This window comes from Alosa pseudoharengus, unplaced genomic scaffold, assembly GCF_046254945.1.
Source record: "Alosa pseudoharengus isolate Yale_2024_CS ecotype anadromous, Long Island Sound unplaced genomic scaffold, YU_APseudo_1.1 YU_APseudo_1.1_scf_12, whole genome shotgun sequence".
Classification (NCBI taxonomy): domain Eukaryota; kingdom Metazoa; phylum Chordata; class Actinopteri; order Clupeiformes; family Clupeidae; genus Alosa; species Alosa pseudoharengus.
In genome coordinates this window covers 6,910,702-6,938,615 of record NW_027468587.1, presented here as the reverse complement: position 1 = coordinate 6,938,615, position 27,914 = coordinate 6,910,702, and the positions used below count along the sequence as shown (strand labels likewise).

Here is a 27,914-nt window from a genome sequence, read left to right as displayed (position 1 = left end):
GTGAACGGTGGGCTTTGCCACCATGATGAAAAATGTACATCTCACATACACATACTCTATAAGAGCCAATACGTTTCTATTCTTCTCATGTAAGTAGTGAGTAGATACTTTTTTTTTTGTCTCTCAGGAATGTATCAGTCCTGGCTGGCTAATCTGGCTAATACACACACACACACACACGTCATCAAGAAAAGCTAAAACGATTTCTGAGCACTGCCACCTCACTTAAAAATTATTTAGTAGACACTGTGACCTGAAACAGCTTATAGCTGTGCAGTGCAGGTACACATCGTCTGTATTAATGGTGTGAATTAAAAATAGAAAAGTAGAAATTTCTTAAAATTAATAATTTATTTACAATCTTGCAAGAATGAAAGAAGTAGTACAAAAAGGGCAATGGAGGTGTGCTGTATACATTTGCCTAATGCAAAGTGTTTCCTATATTATTTGATGATCTTGTTCAAGCTGTAACAAGTTTTGATATGATATGCTCTTTGTATTTATCTTGGAACAAGCTTTTTTATACATCACACCCAAGATAGTGCAGATAATAAAGATCAAGGACAGCACAACTGTGACTACAACCCATGGGGAGACATCAGTCTTGATTGAAAACACTCCAGATCTGTGGAAAAGAGATGATGTACAGTGTAAGACATCATACCAATTGATTAGCTTCCAAACTGTTCTTCTCTAGAGTTGCTTTTAACACTTTACATGTATGATTATTGGATCTATCTATCTATCTATCTATGCAAAATATTGAATCATATTGCATGTTGGAGGCTCTCGCTGAATTAAGTTGGTTTGGTGAGGTGGTATGTTGTTGTGCTTGTGGTAAGTGAGACTCCACAGGCATCAGAATCCATTGGGTTACATACCCGTCAGTGCTGCCTGTAGTCATGACCTGGTGATCTCTGTGGAGATGAATGGTTATTGAACATTTTTGAGGTCCAATGAAAATAAGAGCAATCTTAATTGTGACACAAATTAATGTGGATATGCATAACAGCGCCATACCCAGTTGTTGCAGTAGCTGGACTGAGGATGGTGCTAGGGAGCATACTGTAGGTGTCAAAACAGTTTTATTAAAAAAAAGACATTCATGGGACCATTACAAAGCACAACATCTAATATAGTCTACCAGTCTTTCCCAGGCAAGCATTAGCAGCCCTGGTCCCTTGGTCATACGTTACGATGTAAGCATTATTAATGTTACAGAAAAAAAAGTTAAAGTTAAAATATCCTGTACAATCCCTTACATTCAACATCATTGTGTCACCAATACTCCCGAATGCATTGGATCACTTACCTGTCAGGTGGGGTGACCTCAGGGTTGCCTGGGGTCATGATGCGGTGTTCTCTGTGGAGATTAAAGATAAAAACACATTTGTGAGGTGTGTGAGAGAAAAAAAAAATCATTATCATACAAAGTAGTATGAATAGGTATTACATGTTTTAGTGTCATACCTGGTTGTTGATGCTGTTGTACAGGGGGTGGTGCTAGGGTGTGGAGTTTTATAAAGAGAAGACCTGTATGGGAGTTTAACAAAACACTGAGTATCTACCTTAAACAACCTTTTCAAGCATACGTCCCTAGTCCCTTCACACTACATGACCATTAGTGATGTTACAAATGGGCCTCAGCACAAAAATACTGTACACACACACACACACACACACACGCACACCATCCTGTAAAAATGACCTGTTCATCACATCCTTCACACTGAACACAATTTAGTTCACTGGCATGTTATCAAAAGGTACAGATTTAATCAGATGCTAGTAGTCTGATCTTACAGAGTTGTACATGGGACTTCATGGTCATCATTGTTTTGCCCAGGTAAGTTCTTCACTGAGATGCTGGGGCATGGAAGTGAGTCCAGGTTGCGTAATTTGGAGATGTCTACAAACATATACATCAACTATTGCTTGTGGAATTTGCGTATACAGTACATTTAAATATTATAGTGAACATGGAAACCAAAGAATGATTACAATGATCACACAAGCACAGAACATATGTTAACAGTGTTATTTTAAATTACTTTAGACATCATTTCGTTCAGTGGAGATTTATCTTGGCTAAGACCAACCCCCTCATGGTTAATTTGCAGGGACAAAAAAAATGATCAAGACCAACCTTGTATAGAAACGAGGAAGAAAACATCCCCTCCTTTCATAAATTCTCTGGATTGGAGAATAGTAGCTGACATGAAGACGCCATCCCCTATCCCATCGTTAGTATAGAAATCTTCTGAGCTGTCATCTGTTTGCAGAGTTCCCTGTGTTCTTGGCTTGTGAAAGAATTCTGGATTTGTGGAGGAGAGAATATTCACCTTTGTGCTTTTGGTTTTTGTGTGAAGAACAAGTTTCATTACTGCAATCAAAAGGCCTAGTGTTCGCAAAGCTAAGATCATTGCTCCCGAAATTGAGCTCACCGTCAAGGTCTTGTGATGAACTTGTAGTTACGCTTCTTTGTTTGGACATGCGCTTTTGAATGTGAGGGTTCTGGTCCAGCAATGTAACTGTGACCTGCCTTGAGTCGCAAGGCCATTCAAGTGTATCATCATTAATCCCTGACACTAGTCGTACAAATACTCCAAAATAATCTTTGTTCAGTCGTATCATTATCTGGTACCTATATCCGTCTTCAGAGTAGTACTTTGGGCTGAGAATAAATGAGTTGTTTGCACTAATGTTTAATTTTTCCTCAAAGTTACTGATCTGCCATGTGTGATGGGGGCATTCGGTTTCTGACAGGTTGAGGTCATCCACAGAGAAGCCGCCTTTGGAGGAACCCCCTCCTTTGATGGCCTCAAGCTCCACTTGGAAGGTCTTAGTGGCGTTCAGAGGAACATGGTGGAGCTGCCAGTAGTCAGCTGGAGAACCTGGAAGTGAAGTGGAAAAACAATGGATTTTTGGAGACTACAGTAGGCCTATGTCTCAAAGAAAACCTCATAAAACACAGTAATGGCACAGTAATACTTGCACATTGCAGTTTAGTGGTTAAGAGCAAAAGCTAATTACTGCATTAGTGATTTTAAGAACAAAGACAATTAGGCCTTTGTGAGTTCATTTAGAACTGTAGGAGGTGTTTAGGTGTTTAAGTGTGATTTGTTATGCTGTACTAAGTACCTTGTATTCGACTCATGAGTCTACGAGTTCCTTCAGTGTCATTCACACCATCAAACTCTCTTATCCAGATGTTGAGCTGGTCAGACCAACACCCACTGTGGTAGTAGAAGAACTCAAGGCACTGGACCTTGCAGCTTCTTCTGGGGGTCATCCTCCTGGTCTGTAGTCTGGCCGAGTGTCCCACTCTGCCTCTCTTGGTGCTGAAGTGCATGAAGAATCCTGTGCCTAAACATACAGAAAGAACACAGACATAATATATTATAACTAGATGTACCGCAGAGCGGTACAAAATATGACCGCCGCCCAGTCCAGCACAATTTTTCCACAAAAATAAATCACGCTGAAAGGCCTATATGATTCTAACTGTCTCACTAAATTGCATTATCCACACTCAATTCTCACTGGTATCTGCTAGACAACAAGTACCAAAACATGATTAGTTCATAGATTTCACATGTAAAATTCATTTTATACAACCCCACCTCCATCTTGCCTGTTCATAATTCTGAGAAATTCTTGAATTGTGTGCATGTGTGCATGTACATGTTTATGTTATGTGTGTGGGTGTGTGTGTGTGTGCGTGTGCGTGTGCGTGCTTGTGTGTGTGCCTGCGTATGTGCCTGTGCATGCAAGCTAGAGCTTAGATCGGGCCCAAAAAATCAAGCCCGACCCTACCCGAGCCCGTGCACATTGTGCCCGAGCCCGACCCGGCCCGACACGTTAACTGTAATTATGAGCCCAAGCCTGATTTAAACCCGACATTTTTTAAATACGTGGGCCATTATAACTGACGTTCTCAACTACAATTCAGAGCTGTTTGAGCTACAGAAATCCGTTTAGAGGACATTGAGAGGACAAAAGAGGAAATTGAAGGCTGGCTATCATTATTTCTGCCATGGCAAGCCTGCTTCATGTTCATGTTAAAGTATTTTTGCTGTTATAGGTGAACATCGTGCGCACTTAATGCACGCAACAAAGCATAGGCCTACCTGACAAATGCATACCTCCGACTTTTCTCCAAACTTCCTCGAAGTTATTTCTCCTGTTTTCATTTTTTTTCTTTACATCTTCAAGCTTCACGTTGCACTTAAGCTACACAATACAGCACAGCAGGCCCGGTGTGATGTGTGCGAGTGGAGAAGCTGCGCATGACACGTGTTGCGCAGATGACATTACAATTGACATTTTGTAACTCTGAGCCTAACTTGTATAACTTTGTATACACTTGTTACTTAGGCCTACTTTGATAAATATAAAATATTTCTGAGTCTGACTATGGCATAGCTTTAGCTCCCCACCCAAGTAGGCTAAAAAAAAAGCAAGCTTGATCAAGGACCCGGCCCGAGGATAGTGGCTGGAAATATCGGCCCGACCCGGCCCGCGGGTCAAGTTCGGGCTCGGGCTCGGGCAGAGAATCTAAACTCTAATGCAAGCGTACATACTGTATGTCTACTGTGTGAGTATGTGTCATACGTATGATTACTGTGAATGTATGTGTGTGTGTGTGTATATCTGTTTGTGCACATGTGTGCACATGAAAGGGGTTAACATGACCCTTGGAGGCAAACATACGGAAAAAAATGTTCATCCTAGTCCATGATAGCTTCAGCGAAGCTCCTTACTCCTCCCATGCTTACACGGAGCCAATCTTAGCTTTGCCTACTTTCGGGAAAGCCCTGCAATCTGATCATTCACTCATTCAATCAGCGCTAGCCTATAGGAATTCAATGGGCTCTTTAAATATGTACCACCCAACACTGCTTCTGCTTCTCAGTACGCCGACTTTGACGTCCCCTCCACCTCCCCTCCAGCCACCTCTGCCAGCAGTCCACGTCCATCGGGCACGGTCTGCCTACCACATCATCTTCCTTCAGCCACCGCCACCAGTTGGTCCCCGTCTCGTCGTGGGGGGTAGGCTCCCCGCCCCTGCCTTCATCCATCGGCAGGAGACGAGATCCGCTCATCGCTGGACGGATCTGAGACGGGGCCTACGCCAAAGACTGTTACCTATTCAGGACTCTATCATGCTTGCATCCAAGCCGTTCCTTTACTAATTCAATTGTTAACTGATTCTATTCTGTCTACTGAGTCTTTCTGGTAGAACTACAGTTCTCAAGATATTCACAGAGAACTGTGTCTGCCCTACCCTCCTTTCGGGGGGTCCAGTCCAACGGGGGGGCTACAGATCAAAACAAAAAACGACGGTTCCATGCTATCCATGTGGGGTTACATGCCCACCAAGTTTTATGTACCCCGGTCTTTCAGTGTCCCGGGAATCCTTGTTGGTGTACGTCACTAAATGTACACATACATTATTTTATTGTAAGGCCCCCCATGAACGAAAGTACCCAAAACTTGGCATGCATTCGGAGGATGTCATAATGATCCTACACTTTTAATTTCGTGCAGTTTTGACCTTGTCAGCCAGAGATATTGTGATGAAAACACCTAATGTTTTGCTTTTTAATTTTTAACTAGGTGGCGCTATACATGAAATAAGTGGTAATGGGATGGGTTGACATGCCCCCTTAAGACCAACATACATAAAAAAGGTGGACCTCCTAGGCCCTACGGTTCTCGAGATATTCACAGAAAACTGTCTCCGGCCACCTACAGGCCAGTTGGTGTATAGTAACATAAATTAATTTATTGTGTGGCCCCCCATGAACGGAATTCCACAAAATTGGCGTGCATACAGAGGGTGTCATAATGATCCTACACTTCCAATTTCGTGCAGTTTTGACTATGTTAGGTCACAGATACCTGCGATTACAACACCTCATTTTTACTTTTTTGTGTTACAGTGCTAGGTGGCGCTATACATGAAATGAGTGGTTATGGAATGGGTTGATATGGCCCCTTGAGATTGATATATTATTATATCAATAATACCAGTTTCCAATACATTGATTAGGCATCTCACCATGGGAGTCTGTGTCCAGATGTGTGTGGTCAGACTGGGGACCTCTAGCTACTCGGCTCTCTCTTCTCCAACCTTGTGATCTTCTGAAGCAGAGCCTCATGTCACACATGCTCTTGTCATCATCAAAGCTGCAGTGGTCCAGGAAGGAGATGGACTCATCTATGAGCACAGAATATACCTGTCAGGGTTACGGCAGGAGGACCGAAGCGCAAGACACTTCTAGGCGGAAATTTAGAAAAACACACATGATTGTAACAAACTTACACATTTACGAATTTACTTACGGACAGGACTCAGACAGGGTGAACAGAGAGACGAACCAACAAAGGACAGAGGAACAGGGGGGTAGAAATACACAATTAACATTGAATTTACCCTTGGGGATCATTAAAGTATCTATCTATCTATCTATCTATCTATGTATCTATCTATCTATCTATCTATCTATCTATCTATCTATCCAGAAACAGGAAGTGCAGACCATATAAGGAGATGGGCGGGACAAAGACCGATGACAGACAGGACAAACAGAGCACATGGTAAACAGGCAAAAGCAAACACACACAGGACAATACACAAAATGGCCAACAGAGTGGCAAAAGTCCCTGACAATACCCAGTTTACCAGTAGAGGTTCAGGTAGTGTTTTGCAGTAAGCAAAGCATTTTGTTTCATTTTATTTTTATGTTTAACTCTCCGTCAAGCACAGGAGTTTCAAGATGATCTCTCAGATAGACTGTTTCATTAGGAGCACAATTACAGTGTGCAGAGGCAAATTACTTACTGCATCTGTAGAACTTGTTGAGCTCTTCTACATCATAATGGCTCATATCCAGTGTCTGTCCAATCACATCTTGGAACTCAGGTAGTTTAGTGATGATGGTAGATCCCTTGCCATTGCTGAAGGCATCTTTAGGGTAGTGCATGACTGAGAAGTAGTCATATGGGGTGTCCATGGTGCTGTTGGTAGTTTTGGTGTTAATTTGAAATTGGTCCTGTTCATCTACAATGAAATAATATCATTATATTGTTGAAGCCATGAATGGCATAGCATGGAAATCAAACAATTTCATGAAATGTTGTAACAGATAATACATTCCCAATTAAAAATATATTAAATATCTATCACTGACCTATTTCGATGTTTTCCCAGTTGATTGAGATGTAATTGTCCCGGTCATATCTTGACTGCTCATGCCAGAAGCCAAGAGTGTGCATGAGCTCATGCTCTACGGTGGCCACTTGGTCACAGCCAGTGCCAATGGCGAGGTCCTGTGCCATTTTAGGCTGTCTTCCTACCTCAGACCAGCATCTGTATCATAATATGCTATTATATGGTATGGTATATAATATGAAAAGCATGGGTGTGCACAATTCGAATTGCAATTTTGCTTCTTGTTTGCTACCTCAATTGAAATGCAAGTGAAATTCAAGAATTGAATTGGAATTTAAGAGCCCGTTTCAATTCAATTCTGGAATTTTGCACAAGCCTGATGAAAAGTGCCATGTGTGGTGACATGTACCCTGTTGTGCAGACAAATATGTATGGACCTACCCTAGACCCCACCTCAGTGTGACATGTTGTTCAAACCCTTGACGGGGCTGAAAATCAATGCATGTCTTGAGCCTGAATTGCTCAAAGGCTTTAAGGATGACTCCTTTGGCATTCATGTCTGAATGTTAACACAAAATTGAACACATTTAGACAAAAAAGAAAAACATTAAAGGAGCGGGAAGCAGGTCATTCTGAGTGTGTAATTGGTGTGTTTACCCAAGCTGTAGCTGAAATCATATGGGACGGGCAATGGCCAGTGGTACTGTTGACCTCTAATGGACCTCTTCTGCCTAGTCTGAGGACCATACAGAGCTGTCATTTTCATACTATAGACGATACTATTGAGGAAATATTTCCCAAGTTTGTCCACCCCCCCCCCAAAAAAAAACCCCTCCTGATATGAAATGATTAACTCACTGTCTTGATGTCCCCTTCAACAAGGTGTAAATCTGATCAAGAATCAATAACAATTTCAGTTCATTATTATGGATATCTAATGTATTTCAGTTCATTATTATGGATATCTAATGTATTTCAGTTCATTATTATGGATATCTAATGTATTTCAGTTCATTATTATGGATATCTAATGTATTTGTTACTGTGTTACAAGTGTTTTTTCTTGTGTGCATGTCTCTTTTATTTTGCTTTTCATACCTTTATTTATCTCTGTGATATCAAGATTTCTATTTGTTTCTGTAAGAACATAAAACTGTGTTATACAAAGCTTTAACAGCATGCAAAAATTAAAAAGCTGTAAAATGTATATATATCTTTGTGTGTGTGTGTGTGTGTGTGTGTGTGTGTGTGTGTGTGCAGGGCTGGACTGGGACAAGAAAATCAGACCCTGACATATTTGGCCCAAGCGGCCCTGTAGCAGCCAGTAATGTATGTGGGGCAGTTGTGGTCTACTGGTTACGGCTTCGGACTTGTAATTGGAGGGTTGCCGGTTCAAACCCCGACCAGTAGGAACGGCTGAAGTGCCCTTGAGCAAGGCACCTAACCCCTCACTGCTCCCCGAGTGCCGCTGTAGCAGGCAGCTCACTGCGTCGGGATTAGTATGTGCTTCACCTCACTGTGTGTTCACTGTGTGCTGAGTGTGTTTCACTAATTCACGGATTGGGATAAATGCAGAGACCAAATTTCCCTCACGGGAAATGTCAAAAGAGTATATATACTGTATGTAATAACGGCCAATAATGTAATAAAACCAATAATAACATTTCTGAACCAATAAAATAATGCATCAACCTAGGCCATAACCCAAATACATCATTTGTGATTTTAATTAATTTATGTGTACATTTAGTAACCGTACACCCATCGGCCTGTAGATAGTGGTGTTGCCAGTAAGGGATATTTGATTCTAATTGATTCTAATCATCCACTGGTACAAATAGCTAAATTGACATTTGAATCGGGTGAAAATAGTCTTTGCCTTATTATTATTAACTGACACTAAACAGCATTGGCAGTCAGGAAACGAAAAGTTATTATGTTATTGGTTCAGAAATTGTATAACATTATTGGCAAATTATTACATTATCGACTTACATTCAAACTATTTTTATTATGTTGTACTGTAGACCGTTATTACATTATTGGCCAATCAGAGCAAGTGGACAGTGTGCAAGTTTGGCCATGCAAGCACATAATCTTCATATTGAAGTATAAATACAAGCAATTGTCAATTGGTGTATCACTCAGATTTGTCTGTCAAACAACTCTTTCTATTCAATGTGACATCATTTGAATGCATTACTCTCTTTCAACCCCTCCCAATAGCTGTTGCTAGTTTATCGGCCACCTAAACCATCTACTAAGTTTCTGTATGAACTGAAACTACTCACAGTTACCTCATCTGTCTGCCCTGCTGTTATTATGCTTGATAATTTCAACATCCATGTTGATGAATGTTCACCTCTGAGTTCATCTCTGTGCTGGACTGTTTTAATCTGGTGCAGCATATTGACTTTCCAACGCACACTCGGGGTCATACGCTAGACCTGCTTTGTTCTACTGGTCTGAATGACAACTCTGTCACTGGTTCTGTCTCTGGTATCTCTGATCATAAATGAATTGAATGCAGTTGCCATACCACCTCCCCCCTCCTCTGAGCAAATCACCTACCGTGACATTAGGTCCATTGACCACAACCTCTCTGCTGCTTCCATACAGACATTCTCCTCTATCTGACCTACAAGATGAGCTCTCCTCACCTGATAATTTGGTCACCAGCTATAATGACACTCTTTCTACATTGCTGGATGATGCAGCCCCTGTAAAGAATAGGCTTGTCCCTGCCACCTGCTCATCCCCCTGGTACACCCCCCCTGAGCTTAGAGAAATGAAGGCTACAGGCCGCCGTATTGAGCGCCTGTATAAGAAAACTGGTCTTACCATTCACTCAATGCTCTATACTTAACACATACATAAGTACATTCAGAACTCCGCAGCTAGACTACTCACTCATACCAGGAGATCTGCTCACATCACCCCTATTCTTTCTCAGCTTCACTGGTTACCAGTTCTGTCCCGAATCAAATTCAAAATTCTACTACTCACTTTCAAAGCCCTCCATGACCTTGCTCCTCCTTACGTCTGTGACCTTCTGATCACTTACACTCCTTCCCGCTCCCTCAGATCCTCTATCCAAAATCTCCTCTCTGTCCCCCGCACCAGACTCTCTACCCAAGGTGACAGGTCTTTCAGCTCCATGGCCCCTAAGCTCTGGAATTCCCTCCCTCACTTTGTTGCCTGTTGTTGGAATTAAATGTTTTCTCTTATCTTTCCTGTATACATATCCTATGTACCTACATTGCTGGTACATTTTAGTAGTAGAGCAGAGCTACATGAACTCATTTCACTTTGATGTCTTTCAATGTCTTAAAGCTTTTCCTTTTGCATATGACTTGACATTTTGTTGCCCAGTCTACAGTCTTTCAGCCCATCTTTACCATAAGGGAACTCTTGACTTTGAGAGAACGACAACCCACGCTGTCGATTGACCTTTGAGTTTTGGTCATCTAATGTAAACTGAGCAATCTGACCAGCAATCAACGTCGCTTTGACGCACCTTTGCTACCAGGATTAGAAAATTATTAGCAAACTTAATATACTGTGCTATTAATTGTGATAACAGCAGTCTCTGGCAGTCTTTTCTAGTGCCACTTGGGCCAAATATACCTGGGCCGGTTTTTTGTCCTAGTCCAGCCCTGGGTCAATCATTGGCCAAATTAATCCAATCAAATATTATATTATATTCCGTCGGCCCACCTGGAAAACACCTAGTATGCTAGATGGCCAGTTTAGTTTCACTTTTTCCCTGTGTGTGAGTGTATTTATATACAGTATATTGCATACCTTCTCAAAACAAGATCTTGTCTCATGGCATAACATAGTTGTTATTATGTCATGAGACTGAGAGCTTGTTCTCACAAGACTAACATCATATTTGACATTTTTGGTGACTGATATAGGAAAAATGTGCTGCTGACAGCCATAAAGTTACTCACAGACTCACAGTTTCAAGAAACAGAATCAACCAAAATTATGTGATTAAGAAACCAAATATATGGTTTATATATAACAGAAGATTGATCTATTGCTTCTGACAATTGCAATTAATCACCCAATTGATAATTTCTGATACGATTAATTTGTTTTCCCATTGAGTGGGTCATAAATGGCATTAAGAATCTGTTAGGGCGTGATAGTACTCGAAACCCTAATCACAGGTACATCTTGTAGCAATATGATAACTGACTATTGAAGGCACATCATATCAAAAAATAACTGTGTAAGAACATACTGTACTATAAATGTAATTGTTTTGACAATGTAATCAAAACACAAAAATAAATAATTTCATCATTATAATTAATTAACTACTCAATTTTAAACAATGATACTTAATTAACATAGCATCCCGACATGGCAAATCCAACATCACAGTCATTATATGCTTTGATTCATTATTTTAACTCACCTTGAACCCTGTGCTGAGGCTGAAAAATAGGGGTTGGTTTTTGATTATGTTTGTACATCAAATAATAGGTGTCACTAAACATTTAACATATTACTTCAAATCATTATTTTCCTTCATGGTTTCTTGATACTAACCATTGTCAATGCTGTCCAGGATGGAAAGCTCACCAAAAGTAGAAGATATACAATGTAAACCATTGGACCTATACAGTGAACAATAGTATCTGTATTACCGATATACTGTATGACACTGTATGTATAGTCACAATGGAAAGAAATGAAATACTGTTCATACACACTTGACACCCTTTGATCTTTGTAGTTTAACAGCTGTATTTTAGAGCCACATGTTATGAAGTGAAGTATTGCTCCTGAATATTCTGGAAAATGTCAAGTGGTTTAGACACAATTATTTTTTTTAAAACTGAAATACCTTATTGACGTGTTGATCGAACCCTTGAAAAAATGTGTTGGTCCCAGCTGCCGGCAGGTACAATATTGGAGTGGCACTCCAATGGTTTAGTTTCACTTTTGTTATAGTATGTGTACCATGACGACAAGTAATACGTAAACCTTATCTTTCTCATCTTTTGATGTGCCTGTCTTGCAACCTGGGATGCAGTGATAAAATAAGAAGTGGGTAAACTATGAATTCTGTGATAACTGTGAGGTGCACTGTGCCATTGGATTAATAAAATCAGAACATGTTTGATAATGGTGGAGGTTATTGTCCAATGTTTATAACAATACCAATGGTATTAAATGGTTCCGAGAATGTTGATGAGTGTACATATTCTGAATTTGGATAATACAGTGTGATGTGTTGAATGTTAAAAGTTGCAATCGGTGAGTAAACTCTTTTGAGAGGTGGATAAACTGTAATAAGAGGTAGATAAACTTTATTTCTGAAATTTCAGAGATGGATAAACTGTGTTTACGGTACTTGCATTTGGCCTCCACTACATCCCTGTTTGGAACAGACAATAGCTAAACCTTGTCATTCTCATCTTTTGCCAGAAATACTATACCTCTTACCCTTACTCAATAATGTGCCTGCCACGCAACAGGTTCAGAGTTGTTCCAAAGTCATACTGTCATGACTACTAAACAAATAAATTACATTAAGAGTCCATGTAATAATAAACATACTGTATATTGTATACACAGATGTATTAAGTTTAATGTATAGTGTTATGGTTGTGTGCAGAAATTATGTTAAAACTACAGTAGTCTGTAAAGTAAGGATACTATGAATATGGAATGTTTCTATTTCACAATCAGAAACTCCAAGAAATGTTTGATAATCTAAATATATAAACACTAATGCATAAGAAAAAAATAATTTTGTCAAGGGAAATGCCTAAAACGTTTGCACAGCCAATTAATATACAAGCTGATCAGGTCATTTCTGATGTCTGAGAAATGAACAAAACTATTGGTGACATACTGTATTTCTCCCATTAATATAATCAGCTTTAGTTTTCAAGTAAAGCACGTGTCAACCTGTTGTGTAACTGAAGTAGCCTGGCCACGCCTGCATGCCTGTTATCATTTCACTGAAATACTTGCCTGGCTCCTGGCAATGCGTTTCCATTTCCTGGATGGCGGGCTTATCAACGTAGCCTGGCCACGCTCACTTACAGTAGATCTCCTTTCATGGACATACTAGTCACCTAATTCCACGGGCGGGGCGGGGGCGGGGATATTTCTTATCTTGATTCAAGCAACTTTGTCTCGTTTTCATCCTGTTCCTAGGCATCAATGTTCCAAAATAAGAATGGAAATCTAATTATAAACCTCAACATGAATACTTATCTCAACATGAATCTCAACATGAATACTTAAAATTAAGCAATAAGCCTCGAGAGGCCGTAGGTTACTTTACAGGGCCTACATTTCAGCGCGGGATTGCGGGTATTGCGCATAATTTATTTAAGTCCCGCAACTCTAGCCATCATGCAAGAACTTCCCGCACATGTTTTACAGCACTGTCTGATAACGTTAATCTAATAATGGAGCGGCGTGAATGAGGGGCTTGACTGGACTGACCACCTTCTGACTTCAATTGAACGTAGCCCCATGCAGAGACACACAAACGCGCACAGGACCACTTTGGACCACTCTCTCTCTTTCTCTCTCGCGCTCTCTCTCTCAGCAGAATTTGTCGCTGAAGTTAAATTATGCTTGGTGCTTCTACATCAACTGCTAATCGATAGGAAATGAAAGCAAAAGTTTAGTGATCAGGAACTGTCAGGAATTTTGCAAACACAGAGAAGCCTAGAGAGACGCGAGGGGACATGGATGTGTTCTCCATTTTCGAAGGTTGTATAGTAAAAGTGCCTGCTCATTGAATAAATGTAAATGTAACCTTTACAAAGCATACACCGTGTGCACAATTATTAGGCAAGTGAGTATTTTTACCTTATCATCATTTTTATGCATATTTCCAACTCCAAGCTATATAAACCTGAATGCTAATTGGATTTATGCATCATCAGATGATGTGTATTTGTGTAAGGAGGGAGGGTGCGGCCTAAAGTGATCAACACCCTATATCAAGGTGTGCATAATTATTAGGCAGCTTCTCTACCTACCTTTCAGACAAAATGGGCCAAAAAAGAGATTTAACGGACTCTGAAAAGTCAAAAATGTTAAAATACCTTTCACAGGGATGCAGCACTCTTGAAGAAGCAAAGGTATTGAGGCGTGATCACCAAATAATCAAACGTTTTGTTGCAAATAGTCAAAAGGGTTGCAAGAAGGCCCCAGCAGTGGCGCGACTGGCTGGGGCACCTGCACTGTACGCCGGCGACCCGGGTTCGATTCCCGCCCCGTGGTCCTTTCCGGATCCCACCCCGACTCTCTCTCCCACTCACTTCCTGTCAGTCTCCACTATCCTATCTGAGTAAAGGCATAAAAAGCCCAAAAAATATACTTAAAAAAAAAAAAGGGTTGCAAGAAACGTGTGGAGAAAGAAAGATGCAGAATAACTGCTAGAGACTTGAGAATAATTAAACATGAAGTTACCAGGAACCCATTGACCTCCAGTGCTACCTTATTCCAGAAATGCAAACTACCTGCAGTGTCCAGAAGTGCAAGGTGTTCAGTGTTCAGAGACATGGCCCAGGTAAGAAAGGCTGAAACACGACCACCACGACTCATACGTTTAATGTCAAGACTGGGCCAAGAAATATCTGAAGACAGATTTTTCAACGGTTTTACGGACAGATGAAATGAGAGTGACTCTTGACGGACCAGACAGATGGGCCCGTGGCTGGATCACTAATGGGCACAGAGCTCCACTTAGTCAGACGCCAGCAAGGTGGAGGTGGGGTACTGGTATGGGCTGCTATTGTTAAGGATGAGCTAGTTGGACCTTTTCGGGTTGAAGATGGACTTAAAATCAACTCCCAAAACTACTGACAGTTTTCAGAAGATACTTTCTTCAAACAGTGGTACAGAAAAAACTATGCTGACTATGTGACTATGCTCCATCACATGCATCCAAGTACTCCATTGAGTGGCTAGCCAGCAAAGACTTTAAAGATGTCAGAATAATGACATGGCCCCCTTCTTCACCTGACCTAAACCCATTGAGAACTTGTGGACCCTTCTTAAATGTGAGATTTACAGTGAGGGAAGACAGTACACCCCTTTGAACAGCATTTGGGAAGCTGTGGTTGCTGCTGGACAAAATGTTCATCATCAACAGATCAAAAAATTAACAGACTTCATGGATGGAAGGATCATGACAGTTATTGAAAAGAAGGGTGGCTATATTGGTCGCTGAATATTTCATGAAATGTCAGAAGTGTTTATTTGTACATTTTGAGTTGTTTATTTTGTTTATTCTTACTCTTAGAAATGAAAATAAACAAGTGGGGTGGGAAAATTTTAGTTTCTTATTTAGTTGCATAATAATTCTGCACACCAATAGTTGCCTAATAATTCTGCACACATAGATTTTCTCCTGAGAAAGCCAAAACTCACTTTCCCTTTGTTAAATATTCAGGTTTGAGGTTCATTAACATTTTTGATTGACTGACATCATTGTATTTGTTCAACTATACAATTAATCTTCAGAAATACAACTTGCCTAATAATTTTGCACACAGTGTAGAAAGACCTCATTTAGATGAGCTCACAAAATATCCTTAACTATCCTAAACATATTTTAGATATAGACTTATTTACTATGAACAAACCATTTATAACAGTGTGCTTTACAAGGTTTACTGATGATAATTAATGTAGGAACATGTAGAAGCATTTAGTAATAGTTTACAAATGCTTAATAAATGCTTGAATTCTTAACTTTCAGCCCCATTTTAAGTGTTTTGCCCGACATTGCACATCATCTATTAAAGTGGGCACTGCTCCTACATACTTTGGCCCATCTTCAAATGCTTGACCTCTTTGGAAAGCTTAGACCCAGTAGAATTCTCAGAAACAGTCAGTGTGACTGTGATGTACTGGCAACGAGTTACATAGGCTTGAAGGTTGTTTTTTCCTTTGAGCCGGTAACATCTCTGGAACTGCCCACATTTCGGCCCTCTAGTCTAGGTCACTTAAAGTGGCCTTGGAACACAATTGAGGCCTGAAACCAGGTCTTATGAAGCTGTAACTCAAAGTAGATGACTATAGAGTAAAATTTGTATTTTTTTACAAATTTATTTTATGTTGAAATAAATACCTATGCGTTTAGCTCAGTGTCATTTTTAGAAAACAGCCACAGTAGAAGATTAATGTGTAAAAGTAATCCTTTTTCTTTGTATATATTTCTTTTACATTTTTTGGCCGGATTATACATCTACCAAACATGTTATGAATAAAACAACAATGGATATTCCACTACTTTGGATTCATACCGACATTTCAAGACCATTTATGTTGGAATATTGGCATCCTTGTCTAACTGTATGTTCATGGGCATCGGAAGAACCTTTTTCCTAGTAAAAACGTCATCATTCCGCATCATTCACGTCACTTCATGTGGGAATCAGAGGTCGGAAACGGAGTCAGAGTTTCCCAGTTAGGGAGCCGCTCATCACTTTTGTCGTCACGTTGTAGTTCGTTTGTAGTTAGGGTTGCCAACTTCCTCAACCCCAAATGAGGGACACTTCACTTCAAATGCGGGACAAAAAAACTAATTTACAAATGGTGTACTGTCACTTTAAGAGCATGTCTACACGCTATTTATAATATTTTGCCAGCTCCATTCAAATATAGCCTATGGTCATTCCACAACGTCTAACATTGTTTGTGCCACATTTAGGCCTATAGCACAATGATAAGTTAAGTTGGTTTAAACAACCTTCATTCCTGTGGAAATAGAAGCATGTAATGATGCTAGCTAGATATTTTCTGTTTGCAATTAAAAGTGAATTATGAACCTGGTAGCCACCTAGCTATCTAAGTGGAAAGTGTTTCAATTGGCATAGCTATCATGTGCTTCATGTAAATGCTTAGTTTAAGGGAAACGGATTATTGAAGACTTCAAGACTCACCAATTCCATTACACAAAGGCAATTGACCACTCTTCATATTCAATCAGTCCAAATCACAGTGCGTGCAGCCTATGTCAAAGTGCCCTCACATTGTAAATGGTCAGTAGCAGTGTGAACCGGATAATTCCGCAATCTCCTCGCGTTGTTTTTGTTGTTCACATGACTTCCTTTTAAAAGTTTCTTATTTTAAAAAGGTGAAATCAATTACCAATGATCACAAGTCAGCTGGAAACTTCCACCCTCTCTCCCTCTCGTTCCCAATTAAAATGAGTAGCATAACGTTCAAGTTAGATCTGCTGCATAATAGAGAGACTGAGAGGACCCAAAAAGTATCATCCTTATGTAAGATGCTGTTGCTGCATTTTGACATTGTAATCGTTCTCTAAGAAAGAGTGAAAAGCAGTTTGCAGTAAAGCTTCTCTGGCTAAATTGTGGTGCCCCTTCTGTCCCTTGGTGCGGCGCCACTGGACACTTCGTTCCAGGTGCGTTTACAGTAGCCTACTATTGACAAGTTAACAAGGCCGATGAGCTGTGATTGAAAATCGGGAGTGGTGCTGTCCCTGACGGGACAAATCAAAATCACCCAAAATACGGGATGTCCCGCCCAATTTCGGACGGTTGGCAACCCTATTTGTAGTCCATGTGGCCTTTCATGTCCAACAGTTTTAATGTAAACTTGGGAATTTGGCGTTTTTTTCACTTGAAAGCTGCATATCTTTCTTTCACAAAATGTTTTAGTGAGTATGTTTTAAGCATTGTTGTGGAATGAACATTTGCGATGGAAAAACAACGTAATCATGGGGGCGGCCTTGTCATTCCCAGCTGCCATGAATGCACAGTCATCCAGATTCAAAGGTAGATGGTCACGTCACGGCCTCACAATGGGGTGGAGGGGAGCATTTTAACGCAGGTTGATAAGATGTATAGTGAAATTAATCAAATACAGTAATGCACAAAACAATTTTTGTCATAGAAAGCTTAACATTGATTGATTCGTGAGACTCTTGATCGATGTGACTGGTTAGGCTGGGCCAATAATTTGAAAGATAACGCAAAGTCTCCTATTACAAAGCATTCCCCAATGGAGGGTACTCAGACTCTTTTTATGAAGTGAAATTAAGAAATCAGTCTGGTGAAACCAGGCGAAAACTAAAGACCTGTTCCTATATCAGATGACTGATTGATTGATTAATTTAATGATCACACAGCCAGGCTGGTGGAATTTGTTCTCAGTGCATCTCTTTGGTACAGGTTCCAACATTACATTAGACATTAAACATATAGTATACATACATACAGACAGACACATTGAACATGATACATAAGGGTCATACTTAATCCACAATCCTCAGCGTTCAGAGTTCAGAATGTTTATTGCTATGGGAATGAAACTGTTTTTGAAGCGGGTTGTTCTGGAGGTGATTGTTCTGTAATGCCTCCCAGAGGGCAGTAGTTGGAAGGCATAGTGTGCAGGGTGGGTGATATCAGCTCTGCGTAGTGTGCAGGGTGGGTGATATCAGCTCTGCGTAGTGTGCAGGGTGGGTGATATCAGCTCTGCGTAGTGTGCAGGGTGGGTGATATCAGCTCTGCGTAGTGTGCAGGGTGGGTGATATCCGAGATGATCTTGTGGGCTCTGCGTAGTGTCCATTTGTGTTAGAGTGATTCAAGGGATGGTAGGGGTGAACCAATGACTTTGGATGCTCTGTTGATGATGCGCTGTAGTTTCTTCCGGGAGAGTGTGTCAAGACTGCCAAACCAGACTGTGATGGATGAGGTGAGGATGCTTTCCACGGTGGCTGTGTAGAAGCAGAGCAGGAGATGAGACCTTACTCTGAACTTCTTGAGCTGTCGGAGATGGAAAAGTCTTTGCTGGTCTTTTTTGTAGATGTGGTCTGTGCTGATTTTCCATTTGTTTTCCATTTGTATTGTTGATCCTCACCTTCTGTTGCCTGTTCCAGAGAAAACTGTGAATCCAGTGACAGATGCATGGGTCGATATTCATGTCCAGTAATATATTGAACAGTTTGGCCGGGTTTATTGTATTGAATGCAGAACTGAAATCCATGAACAGGATGTGGGCATACTGTATGGTTTTGCGGGCTTGAGGTGGTTCAGTATGTGATACATTTCTGAGTTGACGGTGTCCTCAACTGACCTGTTGGCTCTGTATGCAAATTGGAATGGGTCCATGAGGGGGGTGGTGACGGTTTTTAGGTGATATATATATATATGTATTTTTATACATCTTGACATTCCTGTCTGTCAGGTCATATTTACTAAAGAGACTAGGACAAATAGTTATGACAAATAGTTCAACACATTTGCATATAATGACACAAGCGATGAAATAAGGCCAATTTGCAGAGATGGCAAAAGTACTCACTTCCCGTACTCAAGTAGAAGTACAAATACTTGTGTTAAAAAATACTCTGGTAAAAGTACTGATTTAACTTATTTACTCAAGTAAAAGTAACAAAGTACTGGCTTGGAAATTTACTTAAAGTATAAAAGTAAAAGTAGTCTTGTGAATGACAACTATTTTTTATGCAACGGTACCTGGACCATACAAATGTTACTAGAGTGCAAGAGTGCCAGTCTCTCTTTTTAAATCTTCCCATAACCTGTTGGGCCATTTCTAAGCCCCCCCCCCCCCAACATTGCACTGCCTACTTCAGAGGGCAGTGTGTTCTTTGGCCTACCATCAAATGCTGGACATCTTTAGAAAGCTAAGATCCTGTAGTTTCTTAGAAAGCACTGGCACAGAGTTACAGAGCCTAGCATATTGTTTTTTCTTTCTGCCGGATAACAAGCTTCTCTGAACTGACCACATTTCAGCCCTGTAGGTCACTTGATATGATTTTAGAAACACAACTGAGCCCTAGCACCAGGTCTTGCGAAGCTGTGTGCAAAAGTAGATCAATATAGAATGAAAAATGAGTACTTTAGACCATTATTTGCCAAGGTATGCTCATGCGTTTTGTAATGCCCTGGAAACTCCCCAAAATGCATACTGACTATTATAGTATGCATTTCTGAGGTTTCTTGTAGACTATTTGGATTGTATGTCAGGTTCTGATATAGAATGACTAAACAAAATGGAACTAGATGTACCGCAGAGCGGTACAAATTATGACCGCCGCCCAGTCCAGCACATTTTTTCCACAAAAATAAATCACGCTGAAAGGCCTATATGATTCGAACTGTCTCACTAAAATGCATTATCCACACTCAATTCTCACTGGAATCTGCTAGACAACAAGTACCAAAACATGATTAGTTCATAGATTTCACATGTAAAATTCATTTGATACAACTCCACCCCCATCTTGCCTGTTTATAATTCTGAGAAATTCTTGAATTGTGTGCATGTGTGCGTGTACACGTTTATGTCTATGTGTGTGGGTGTGTGTGTGTGTGTGTGTGTGCGTGCTTGTGTGTTTGCCTGCGTATGTGTGTTTGTGCATATGCGTACATACTGTATGTCTACTGTGTGAGTATGTGTCATACGTATGATTACTGTGAATACTGTGTATCTGTTTATGCACATGTGTGCACATGGAATGGGTTAACATGACCCCTGGAGGCAAACATACGGAAAAAATTGGTCATCCTAGGCCCTACGGTTCTCAAGATATTCACAGAAAGCTGTGTCTGCCCTACCCTCCTTTCGGGGGGTCCAGTACAGCGGGGGGGCTACAGATCAAAACGACAAATGATGGTTCCATGCTATCCATGTGGGGTTACATGCCCACCAAGTTTCTTGTACCCCGGTCTTTCAGTGTCCCGGGAATCCTTGACGGAAATTTGGGCATGCAAAAAAGAAAAAAAAAGAAAAAAAAATCTGACTAAACCTATATGACCGCCGCTTCGCAGCGGTCATAATTACCATTCTGATCTGAGAAAAGTGCCAAAGCACATTTCTTTGTTTATTGTCATATGTGTATACATGTGTGTGTGTGTGTGTGTGGGGGGGGGGGGGGGGTGAGAGAGAGAAAGAGATACAGAGATAGAGAAAGTGAGAAAGACAGAGAGAGAGAGAGAGAGAGAGAGAGAGAGAGAGAAGATGGCCATGAAATAATTTGCTAAGTTGCATAATGCCCACAACGGGATAGGTACATGGAGAGTGTAAACCTCTGCCCAGACCAGCAGATGGTGCTACGGTCAGCAACTCAGCATATGTACAGACTGGCCTTTTGCAATGTTAGAGGAAGTGAAATGCACAAAAATCAAGGAAGGAGCTCGCTCTTCAAAAAGTATCTTCAAAAACACATCGAAAAGTGATTTATTGGCTCACCAGACTATACAGGTAAAGCTAAAGTGCAAGTGCAAATGTTTCGGGTGACCCCATCCTCAGTGCAAATTCCCAGCAATCAGAGTTCACAGCATAATATAAAGGACATGACATCATTAGCAAGATTCAAATGGACCAATCACAGTCCACTTAACCAAACCCTCAATTAGCAACCAATTAACAAACACCTACAAAGACAATAGCCACCGTCAAAGGCGCAGATCCTCTCTTTGGAAATCATCTCAGAGGAAGTGAAATAGAAATTCCTGGGGCCACCTACTCATTCAAGATCCGTGTCAAAATGTAATGGGCACTTTCTTAGCCAATGCTACACCCTTCCAGCAAATTTCATGAAAATCCACCGTTAGTTTATGCTGACATGACTGACATATCATTAACATAAACAATCTATTACTGTATATTATGTTGTCTTGTAAATATGTAGTATGTACATCAAATACTAAACATAGTACTATAACTATATACTGTATATTGTTATTGTCTATATATTGGACTACTGCTAGACACCAATCGCCAGAATAAGATTTCTTCAGGGTTCCCACTCTAAGTCAAATGCAAAATTTCCTGACTTTCCCTGACAAAAAACCTGAATTTCCATGACTTAGGTATAATGAATAGAATAACATACCGACCAATGATTTCAGAGCACCCGCGTAGCATTCAAGAATCTTTTACTTTTTTAGAGCGCTAGGTGAATAAATAGGCATTGAATAAACACAGTTGGGCTACTCAAGCAAGCAGTGAAGCTAAAAACCAAATACACAAATTTTGGAGTGGAAATATATTTGTATTAATGTATTTTGTAAATGTTAAACTGCTACAGCAAAATTCCCTGATATTCCATGATTTTGCCCCAAAAATGATAAAAGTTTCCATGTCTGGAATAGACTTTCTAAAATTCCATGATATTCCAGACATTCCATGACCCGTGGGAACCCTGTTTCTTACATGTGTGGACAAAAAGTAAAAACTGATTCTGACACATTCCATTTTGTTCTTATATGCATAACTGGAGTAGTGTCTGGAAATGGAAACACTGAAAAACATCACAAAACCACAAAGCCGTTTCTTCTCCATAACCACCACCTGCTGCATAAATCATGTTTAAGGTTCATGTACTTTCCACTGTTGAAAAAGTGATAACTTTAAAGTTCAATGCAGAGGTGGCAGCAAAGGTGTACTTTGATCCCAGTTAACTCACAGCTTTTTGCGCTAAACTCTGTGCCTGCCACTGTTAGGTTGCTGTGCCTCCCATACTCATGCGGTAGTAATCTCTATCTACCACATGATGAGGATAACATCTCACATGTTTTCAAAATTATGACCTCCACACTCAGTTTGTCATCCACAGCTGATGTCTGCCACAGTGACCAAAGTCAGCCTGATAAAACTCTGCCACTCTTTGATGTGGAAGTTCACAGTCTGAAAGTAGTTACAAAGTTATTCTAAAATGGCATTGAATGATGTACACACAGAAATAAAAGCTTTCTTGTATCAAGCATTTTGTAACGAAATAAAGCACAAACAGTACTTGAAGTACATTTTTTTCATCTGACATGGAAAAGTAATGGTGTTAGACCAGGGGTGGACAACTAATTTCCCCAAGGGGCCACATGACAAACTGGGACTGTTGAGGAGGGCCGGACCCAAAATACCAAACTCAAGTCTGAACTCAATTCTGTTCAATTCTATTCTGTTCTTATATAACATTAAGTAAATCATATGGTTTTGTTTACTAGTCATAAGAACAGACGATAATATGAGGGAGACAAAGGAAAAACAGCAATATTTAATCTATGTCCAGTATTTAATCCTCATTCTCCAAAATGATTTTTTGACATTGACTTTTTTTTCAGTTTTCAAAGACTGATATAAAAAAGTACTACAATATCTATATAATTAGGCTAGGTCATGAAACCGATAGGCCTGTGCCACCATTTCATCATTAAATCATTACCATCATTAAATTAACTCTATGCAGAATTAGACTACGAAAATGTGGAGCAGACAATAGTAGGCTGTCATTAGTTAATCAACATGTACAAAGAAAACTTTTTTAAAAATGTAGGCTATTTTTTTGCTTTAACTTTATGCAAATAACTGTGATTGGTCAACTCGCTCTGTGTGTTGAGCCGGCTGCTTCAAGCAACCTGTAGGTAGTAGCATCATACTAGTTCGCTAACATAAGCTTTGCAAATAAACTCAGACATATTTTGGTTACAATTACGGGGTTATCCGATTGTAAACTGTCTATCTGCCAGTAACGTTTTGAAATGAACACTTCGTATCGCCAACGAGCAGCAGTAGGAGTTCCAGTCGTTCTAACAACTTTGCGGTGGTGAGCGACGCAGACATAAGAGACACAAAACTTTGAAAGGTTTACGCCGACGTAAAGGCAACTGCATTGTGTCGACGCAGAAGCATAAATTCTGTTCACCAGCACATCAGTGAGGGTGTTTACGTCGTATGCATCCACGCACAAATGTATCGGCGTACAAATAGCAGTCGCTTTCAAAATAAAAACAACGATATTGATTTGCATGCTTTATCTCTATGCTAGGCTCTTGACTATTGTTCTTTCACGGACCTTACGCGGGCCGGTCAGGGAAAGCCCACGGGCCGGATGTGGCCCGCGGGCCGTATGTTGCCCATGTATGTGTTAGACAATCAGCCTACAGATTCAGACCATTCAGTCACTCTCTGCAATCATTTCCAATAAGAATGAGATCATTTCCTGATTGTGTAACTTTATTCTACCAGCTTTACATCCAACTGTTTCTTGAAGTTGAAACCTGGCGAGTGGAAATATACAGTACTCTATAAACATACTGATCTGTTCAAAATGATGGGCTCAGAAATGTATCGATATAGGTACATAAAATGATCATTATGAGTATCATTATCACAATTATTGTTGTTATGCTATATTGTTACATGCACATCAGAGCGCCGCTTTACTAATATCAAATATAATTACAATAGTTTCATTGCTTTACTCAGCACATTTGCCTTTTGAGCCCCTGTGGGTCACTCCCTGCCACTGCTGGACTTGGGGTGCACGGTATGCATATCATCTCCCCTAGTGTAACGGTGTTAATAAAGTGCTCCATATAGTTATTGTTAAATCCTGCAAAATGGGTCAAGACTTTTATTTTGGAATTATTCTGTACAGTAGTTGCATTGTGGGTGTCCTGCAGCAGAAGGGAAGTTAACTGCTGCAGGTAAGCTGGGAAAATGAGGGTCCGCATTAAAAGTCATTAAAAGTGTTATAAATTGTATTATATATGTCCTATATCTATTGTTAAAATCATTATGTATGTTCATCCACATAACTCGCGTTTCAGCGATGTTTTGTATTGTCTTGTAACTTTTATTTGGTTTTGTATTTTCGTTTGACCTTGAAGCACGATCGTATGGCTTTAGTGCAAATTTTAATATCACATTTATTTTGTTCAGGCGGACCAGATCTCACTGTCTTCCCTCATGTTGTATTTCCTGACCCATGCAGGTAACCAATAAGTATTTGTTGTTTTGATTTTATGTTTCGTGAATGTTTTATGTTTCACTCGTAGCATGGCTAGCATTCGCGAGGTAGAATGACTAGCCGTTAACGTCTTTGTAGCGTTCTAAATGCAGTACCGCTGTATCACCACAAGAGTGGAGTGTTTACCTTTTTATGAGCGCTGTTTTGCGTGTTTTCTAATGAAAATAGATGAAGTAGTGTTTGTATTTGTATGTGGTATATCGAATTCACTCTCTGATTGAATGTGTGCATATTCTACTGTTTATATTTATTTTATCATACTGGATGATCACCCCATGTAAGAATATAATTAGATCTAATTAGAAATATAACAGATTTCAACAGATTAGATATATAAGTAGTTTACTCATACAGTTACATACATTTACACATTCACACTTATGTTTTTATGCCACATTATTCCCTTTTGGAATTTATTTTGTATTATTTTATTGACACACCTCACCTCATACTGGACCTGAAATGAAATAACCATATGCTTAGATACTTAGTGTAGTAATAGGATTGTGTCTGAGAGCAGAAGGGAAGTTAACTGCTGCAGGCGGACCAGATCTCACTGTCTTCCCTCATGTTGTATTTCCTGACCCATGCAGACAAATAAACCTGCTTCATCTACCATCATCGTTTCCGAGTGATACACCAGTAAAACACAACGCAAGTTACAGTGGTGCCGTGACCCCGTGTTCTCCAGTTGGTCGCCGATCAACGCCTCTTCGGACCGGTGGGCCTGTTGTCCTCTTTTGGCTTAACATCAGCTGAGTGCATATGGTTCAGTATACCTGCAGCATGTGAATTATGTAATTATATGATTGTGATGTGAGATGATAGTATTTGTATTATAGTGTACATAGGTTTTCTGCTTTCTACTTTTCTACTTTCTACTTTTCTATATTGCTCTTTCATTGTAATGGATAGCTCACAGTTTACCAGATCTCAGTACTTCCAGACTCCGGGTAGTGTTGGTCGGGGTAGGGGTTTATTGGGGGCGCCTATCCCTTTTCCAGAGTTTAGCTCAGATGTAGGTTGTAGCGTAGGGATGGCAGCCCATGCTTTACCTCCTCTCATTAGGGATTCACCACACACTGCTCCCACACAACAGGATAGCTCCTCCACACACCAGCTCCCGTACACGTCCACTCCTCTTGACCTTGTAGGTCAGATGGGTAACATTGTGCAACACATAGGTCAGCAGCTCGCAGACAGTATTCTCACACACTTGAGCAGGCCTAGCCCAACAGCAGCTATAGCTAGTACACACACACAGGACAGTCACACTCCAGCTCAGGACTTTTTATCTAGTTCATCTCAGCTTCACGTAGTGAGTCAGAGGAAAGTGAGAGATCCTCCTACCTTCAGAGGTGACTCATCAGATTCTGTTACACTTGAAGAGTGGATTGAGCTCATGCGGACCTTCATCAGGAAGGGTGGCCTGCCGACTGAGGAACAAGGTGAGGAGATTCTCATTCACTTAAGAGGCAAAGCCAAGGATGTTGTCAGAGTGGGCATGAAATCTAGCGGAGTCGACATCAGGAGTAACCCAGATGTAATGTACAGTCTTTTGAGGAAGCATTTCAGTTGTCAGCAGTTTTCACCTCTCCCTTTGCAAGACTTTTACACCACTCTCCCTGAGCCACAGGAAGACCCCTATGACTACTGGCTGCGCCTCAACCGTGCTGCTGATGTCACTGCGGAATGTCTCAAAGAACAGGGTAAGCAGCAAGACAATCTGTCCATTGAGGTCACACGAATGTTCATTCGGAACTGCCCGAACTCTGATTTGGCCCTCACATTTCGTTCTAAGACCATTGATAAGTGGTCTGCTTCTGAGGTGCAGGAAGTCTTGAATGAATACCACTCAGAGAAATTCATCAGAGCAGCAGGGAAGAGGAAAGATAAGACAGTCCTGGAGAAGGAAGTGGCTGTGAACAGAATAGAGGTAGCTACTAGCCCAGCGCCCCTGTGTAACCCACGGTCTCCACAACAGTCTGCACCCACAGATCACTCTTCTCTGGAGAGGATAATTAGTATGCTGGAGAAAGTTCTCATGAGCAATGCCCAGTCCAGACCGACTAGTAGGAAGCCCAGTGGCCTACCTCGGATTCAGGGCCTTAACGACACACCTTGCTTAGTCTGTAAAGACTCCTCTCATTCTGCTCTGTCACACTGTAGGGATAACAGACTGTGTTTCCAGTGTTTCTCGCCTGATCACCCACGGAACAAATGTCCACACAGAGGCGGGAGTGCAACACCCATCAGCCAGCCGTCAAACTGACTGATCTGCGTGTAGGGGAGGACCACGTAGATCTTGAGAGTGAGCCTCCCACCTCTAGTTTCGAAGCTTTTTCAGATTATGAATCTTTAAGTCAGCTGTACAGTAGTGATATTTCTTCAGACAAGACAGTCATTTTTCAGAGTTTACAGACAGTTCCAAGATCAGATAGTCTGTTTTACACATCAGTTTCAATTGAGAATGGCCCCACTTTTAAAGCCCTTATTGATAGTGGATCCATGGCATGTACTCTTAGCGAGTTTGCTGAAGCTAGTTTATTGAGATGCATTCCAGATATAGCAAAGCAGTCAGCGCACAACATTGTTATTGTTGGCTGTGGAGGCAATCGTGTCAGTCCCACAGCGATTTATGACCTTCAAGTGTCGATGTATGGTTGTTCCATGACGGTCCCTACTTTAGTTGTGCCAGGTCAGACTGAGGAGATGATCCTGGGCACCAACGCCATCAAGAGGCTCTTGACACAGCTGAAAGGGACGACTGGCTACTGGAGACTCATGTCCACGCCCAGCCATATCCAGAGTGATGAGTGTCACGAGTTTTTGTCCCTTTTCTCCAACACTGAGAGGTGGAGAGGTGAGTCTGTGCCAGAGAGAGTAGGCACTGTGAAGCTCCAGAGAAGTGTGACATTAGAGCCGCAGACAGAACACCTGGTTTGG

At 40.8% G+C, this 27,914-nt stretch overlaps 2 protein-coding genes across 4 annotated transcripts; one reads left to right on the top strand and one right to left on the bottom strand.

Annotated features, from left to right (window-relative positions):
• Nucleotides 1-332: 332 nt before the first annotated feature.
• Nucleotides 333-12,147, bottom strand: LOC143118810 (meprin A subunit beta-like). Of its 3 annotated transcripts, XM_076279925.1 has the most exons (19): nt 12,039-12,147; nt 11,741-11,808; nt 11,607-11,625; nt 8,276-8,314; nt 8,036-8,067; nt 7,835-7,913; nt 7,619-7,736; nt 7,197-7,375; nt 6,848-7,066; nt 6,065-6,223; nt 3,142-3,366; nt 2,445-2,894; nt 2,147-2,314; nt 1,804-1,909; nt 1,471-1,533; nt 1,313-1,363; nt 1,021-1,065; nt 882-917; nt 333-625 (listed from the first exon to the last, which is right to left on the bottom strand). In XM_076279925.1, exons 2-19 carry the CDS (start codon nt 11,801-11,803, stop codon nt 439-441), a joined length of 2,238 nt encoding a protein of 745 aa, XP_076136040.1. In that variant the 5' UTR covers nt 11,804-11,808; nt 12,039-12,147; the 3' UTR covers nt 333-438. The 3 variants fall into 3 exon arrangements, 2 of the variants coding, with proteins under 2 accessions (XP_076136040.1, XP_076136041.1); XM_076279926.1 differs by lacking the exons at nt 11,607-11,625; nt 11,741-11,808 and having other exon boundaries at nt 12,039-12,122; XR_012986216.1 differs by lacking the exons at nt 333-625; nt 1,804-1,909.
• Nucleotides 12,148-18,655: 6,508 nt separating this feature from the next.
• Nucleotides 18,656-27,240, top strand: LOC143118592 (uncharacterized). Its single transcript, XM_076279618.1, has 2 exons — nt 18,656-18,886; nt 24,881-27,240. Exon 2 carries the CDS (start codon nt 25,876-25,878, stop codon nt 27,238-27,240), a length of 1,365 nt encoding a protein of 454 aa, XP_076135733.1. The 5' UTR covers nt 18,656-18,886; nt 24,881-25,875.
• Nucleotides 27,241-27,914: the final 674 nt, after the last annotated feature.

Bases quoted from the DNA above. Each gene is read 5' to 3' on its own strand.
- LOC143118810 (XM_076279925.1), bottom strand. From the start codon at position 11,803: ATGGTTTACATTGTATATCTTCTACTTTTGGTGAGCTTTCCATCCTGG. The intron at 7,067-7,196 runs GTCAGTGATAGA...ATTTCATTGTAG, and splicing joins CTGGGAAAACATCGAAATAG to ATGAACAGGACCAATTTCAA. The intron at 3,367-6,064 runs GTGAGATGCCTA...CTGTATGTTTAG, and splicing joins TCTGGACACAGACTCCCATG to GCACAGGATTCTTCATGCAC.
- LOC143118592 (XM_076279618.1), top strand. From the start codon at position 25,876: ATGGATAGCTCACAGTTTACCAGATCTCAGTACTTCCAGACTCCGGGT.